The 5419-nt window shown below is 28.0% G+C and overlaps 1 protein-coding gene across 1 annotated transcript; it reads right to left on the reverse strand.

Moving 5' to 3' along the window:
• LOC149886999 (protein LSM12-like) lies at nucleotides 1-3489 on the reverse strand. The gene is made up of 4 exons (XM_090091782.1): nucleotides 3300-3489; nucleotides 1209-1431; nucleotides 497-620; nucleotides 1-357 (listed from the first exon to the last, which is right to left on the reverse strand). Exons 1-4 carry the CDS (start codon nucleotides 3439-3441, stop codon nucleotides 292-294), a joined length of 555 nt encoding a protein of 184 aa, XP_089947908.1. The 5' UTR covers nucleotides 3442-3489; the 3' UTR covers nucleotides 1-291.
• Nucleotides 3490-5419: the final 1930 nt, after the last annotated feature.

Genomic DNA, 5419 nt, shown 5'->3' on the forward strand with positions numbered 1-5419 from the left:
TTTAATTGACATGTTGTTTATTCAATAACAACGATAATAATTTAAACTAATGTTTATGTTTAACAAACTTTCAAATTACCCAGAATTCAATGGTCAGTATCGAAAACGACTTTGAATTCTTCGTATTAAAACTGATGAATTATTAAATGGAAAGTCTTGCATATAAAAACATTTTTTTTAGGATTGCATACTCAATCAAGTAACCATTCTTTCCAACTATTCATTTAAGCTATTAAAGCTGAAAATGTGGAATAACCAAAACTTATTCCATAACAACATTGTTATAGAAGTTCATGTAGTAGAAACATCAGTTTTCACAAGAGATTGTGCTGAATAACCACCGTGGAACTTGCTGACCTACAAATACAGTGTATATATTCACTATTTATCACTAAAACATTCCAATTCAATTTATTTCCGTTTATATTTTAAACAATTGTCATAAATAAAATTTATAAAAAGACAACAACAAATAAAACAAAAATAAGATACTTACTATAGCTTTTATGTAATCTAAAGATTTCTTCTCTTTACCAGAGCAATTCTCAGATTGGTAAGGTGGAGCAATACTTACATCCTCTAATGCTATTATATTTGCACCTGACCAACTACAAGGGATTCTAATTCAAAATTGCAATGATAAATTGTTTAGAAAATAAATTAATACTGCAAAAACCATTTTAATGATATTCCCACAAATAATTTTTTTAGATATTCATATTAGAACTTACAAGTAAAAAAAAAAAAAACCTAATTTAAATTACAGTTAAACTATAAAAAAAAAATTACAATTCATTTCTAAAGAATTATCATGTGACTTCAGCATTTCTGTCAACAATACTGAAGTTAAGACAAATTTAAAGCAACTCCTACCAAACAAGAACTGATCAGTATACAACAAAAAAAGGTTTTAACAACAAACAAATACTTTGAAACAAAGATGTAGTAAAAATGCATATAATACATATTTTTGTTAGTGATTAATAAACAAATGATGAAACATTTAATCTCATTAATAATCAATGTTCAGTTTTAACTTTGCTATCTCATTTGCTTTAAAACTGCTGTCTCAATTACTTTAAAAAACTAGTAACATAAACCACTTTCTAAATTGCTTTTTTTAAAAAGTTTATTTAAATTTATAGTTTTTAGATCATAAAGTCTAAAAAACTGCTAAATGCTTAAAAAAACTAATATTTAAAACTTACGTCTTAGTAATGAAATCAAACAAAAGTTGGCCCTCTGCAGAAACACCAATACCAACACGTTCTTTGGCTGATCGTAATCGTTTTTCAACTTTTTCCTTGTCAATATCTAGCAATAATGGTGGCTCATCTTTAGGCAATGATATCAAACTAAAGTTAGTTTCAGTTATCATGTTTAGATTTAAAACCACTACATCATAATGTGATTTCTTTTTTGAGTTAGATTCTTTAAAAAATTTTGTTAAAGAAATTCGAGAAAACAATACTTTAAGTTGCACTACAAATTAATTATAATAACCATAGTACCAAAAAAAATCTTGTGTGGAATGACTCAGCTCCTATGTTAACACTAACTTAAAAGAATATTATGACCTAATAACATATATATACTTAACTGCACTTCTGTATTATTACAAATATAAGCCCACTGTCAGTAATTTTTGGTAGCTGTCAGAGAATGTTCTGGACAATGCACATTTTCAAATAAAACAGGTATTACTCATTTTTCCTTTAGTGCTCATTAAATTGTTTTTAAAACCACTTAAGTTATCTTAAATTAGCACACTAGACATAAAATCTAATCTTGAGTCCAACTCCATTGCAAGCTCACGTTTTGTTTTCTTGTGTTTAAATACAACTTGGAAACTAGACAGTATGCTTATCATATATTTTTTGAATTGATATGTTATTATTATATATATATATGTATATATATATATGAATGTTACTATTCAAGAAAACAGTATTCATTTTCAGGATGTTTGGATAAGTATTTATTTGTTTATTTCAGCATGGTTTGAAAATGATATTAAAGTAACTTGTGGGTTTATTTCAGTGAAAAAATGAAACAATTAAAATTTAAGATTTATTGTACCTCTGGTTAGAAAGGAGCCAAGATTTCACTGATAACTTTTATTTTTATGTTTTTAATGTAAAAGATTTTAATTGATTTGTAGATTTTAAAACTATAAGATACATAGATTTTAACTCAGGAAGGTAACATCCTTTACTTATTTATGATACTGTAGGCTAAAGTTTTATAAAAGTGTGATGAGATTATAAAGTTGGAAAAGGTTTTATAGGGAACTGAAAAAACAAGGTGATTGCTTTAAACAGATTAAAACACAATAGATTCTTCTTTAGGTTGATTGAGGAAAAACTGAAAGCAGGCATCTTTGATGGCCATTAACTTTCTTTCAACTCATCATTAATTCTTAACTCACAAATTGCTCACTGAAATTGAAGCATCTATGTACCATCATTGTCAGGAAATTATTGAGTAACCAGAAATTTATACAATTGTAACAAAATGATGCAAAACATGCTCTCAGAATATGTAAAAATATGTAAACTATCTTCATAGAAGTTTGCATATATTTAAAGAAACAAGGAAAGGTCTAATCAAAGATGTTTGTGAAAAGGAATCAAGACAGCTGGAACAGACTACTCATAAAACCCTTTTTGTATAACTATGATTGCTTTATTACAGAACAATCAGAGAGATATCATAAAAATAGTTTCTTTTAAAAGCCATAATTATGAAAAATTTCTGTAAATGCACTAAACATAATAAGAGTAATATTTGCTTTTGTATAAGTTTATATTTATGTGATTTACAATTAGCATACATGTAGTCCTTAAATCTTTTCATGTTCTAATTTTTTTCAATTGTAATGGCCAATCAAAAACAAAAACATGTTAGGAAATCTTTATGCAAAATCTGTATGCAAAAATTTTTAAATGACTTTGTTATAGAAGAGAAGAAAGTGTGTTGACCATACTTTTGTAGCAATTAAATTCTATTTAAGTTCAAAGATTAAATTGGTTTTTTTAAATAAGAATATATGAATTATTATGTCAATAATTTTACACCTTTAAATGGAATGGTTATTTATAAATAAAACGTTTAATGTAGTGTAGTGTATAAGTATAAATAAAAAGCCTAAAATATTTTAACAAAATATTTAATTAAAAAGATTATATAGGTTTAGTGGTGCAGCACAACAGCCGAAATTACTACCCAATTAAGATTAATGTTAGATTTTAAAATTCTATATACACTTTACTATTTTTTTGCTGAGTAGAAAAAGATACTTATAATCAAAGCTTTTGTTTCATCATCGTATCCCATTACTTCACCTTCAAACTCTTCGCCAAAATTAGTTTTACAAAAAACAACGGCACCTGGGGGAACGTGGTTTTTTTTGTCAAAATTATACACATTACCAGCCGCCATTTTCTGCTTGCTAAATATTAATTCAAAAAAAAAACCTCATCACAAATGCAAAGGCAAATACCGGGTACAAGTACGGCTCTCAAATTTTTTAACTTTAAATTCTATTATACTTTCTGTAAGTTTAAGTGACTTAAAAATTACACGCTCAGCTGCATTACCATATTTCATAATTTAATTTTGCATAAACTAAACTTTACAAAAACATGAAAGTATTTCACACTAATAATAGCAAAAATTAGCGTGCTAAAGTACGCATTTTATGGATTCAAAAAATAGTTAGTACAACATATTGAAATGAAGTTTTACTAGGAAGAAGCAAAAGATAACGAATCTTTTCCTTATCTTTTGCTTCTTCCAATTCAATTCCAGGTGTTATTTCAAAGTATTGGTGACGGGGGTCTTTTAACAAATTAGATAAGTATTCTTTTTTTTTTTTTTTGACCTTTAATTTCATTTTCGATAGAACTAATCTAAAAATAATTATTTAGAAAAAATTTTAGTTTATTGCAATTTTGTATAAACGATAACTGTTATTCACTCTCAGCCTTACCTAAATCTTAATGTAGACTGCCCCCACACTGACTACTTTTTTTCATTTTTCCATTTCTCTGCAGAAATTTGAAACATTTTTTTTTTTAATTAGTACATTTTCGAGCCGTGATAAATTTCAGTTCACGGTGCATAGGAACATGCTCTAAGACCTTGCAAACCATCACCAGAAACTTCTTTTTTTTTTTATTGTCATCAGAAAACATTTCCTCATTCAAAAAATGTAAACGACAAGTTTTTTTAGAGAGGGCCTGGTGAGAAATCACATTCATCAGGGGAGTGCCCAGGAAATTTGTTGTTCAACATAGGTAACTAAGAGGCATAGGGCATACTCAAATTTCTAGTATGTTGATACTGGTGTTGAATGAGGATGACTTGCAAAAAATTAGGGTAATTGGAGCTAAACCAACCCCGCCCCGACCGCTAGCTGCCGTCTTCCTAGAACTACGTCTCCTTTAATCATAATTTTTTTTGTTCTATCATAAACTAGATCAAAATTCATCGGCAGATTTCATATTTCATCAAAAAATCTCTTTTCGTTTAAGATTTATAGCCATGCGAAGCTTAAAATTACCCCCATTTACCCCCTGAAATAACTTTAAATGGTCATCATTTTTAAAAGAAAAAAACTTTTTTGATGTAATTTTAAATCTGTCGATGAGTTTTGATCTAGTTTAATGTAAAAAAAGCAAAAAATTGAAAAGGGTTTTATTAGGGGTCGAGTAGGGTTTGCTACAATCACTTATTACATTATAAAAAAATTTCTGTTAATTATGGTTAGATTATGATTAACATTTTACATTTCAAAATCATACTGAACGTTTGTTCATAGGAGGTTTAGTAGTTTACTTTTTACAAACTACATTCCTGCAAACAGAAAGCTACTTTAAAAGTGCTTGTAGTTGTAAGCAACAACCGCGTTTTTTAGCACCTCTATATAGTTTGGGCTGTGCTCTTCAACTTTTCTCTTTCGCCAAACTGATTGAAATCCTGATGAATGGATTCGAGAGCTTGTTCGGTCTAGTAACCTAAGCCTATAGAATATAAGAAGTACAAAAGAAATACAAGTTTATTTAATAAATATTCGTCGTAGTTTATGCAAATTTTACAATTCAACTGTTGAGTTAGTGTATTTAATTACTATTATTATAAGTTATTTTTTATCAAATTTAAAAATTCACCCAAAGACTCCACCCTTTTATGTCAATGAATTCGATAATATGTTGCTCAACTATGTCTACCTTCAAACGAAATGCAGCCCTTAGATTTCTATAGCTTGTAGAAAACTCCTCTAAATCTTTGACATGTGGAGCTTAATGATTTTCCAAAGCAACCATGGACTATTTTTTCAAAATCTCTAAGTATCTTTATGTATTTGGCAGCGGAAACTGAAAAAAGCAGTTCAAAGCTGTCTATGTTTTAAAGCAAC

Source organism: Hydra viridissima, unplaced genomic scaffold (genome assembly GCF_058129835.1).
Source record: "Hydra viridissima isolate aposymbiotic clone 2 unplaced genomic scaffold, HvirCarnegie_v1 scaffold_6, whole genome shotgun sequence".
NCBI classification, from domain to species: domain Eukaryota; kingdom Metazoa; phylum Cnidaria; class Hydrozoa; order Anthoathecata; family Hydridae; genus Hydra; species Hydra viridissima.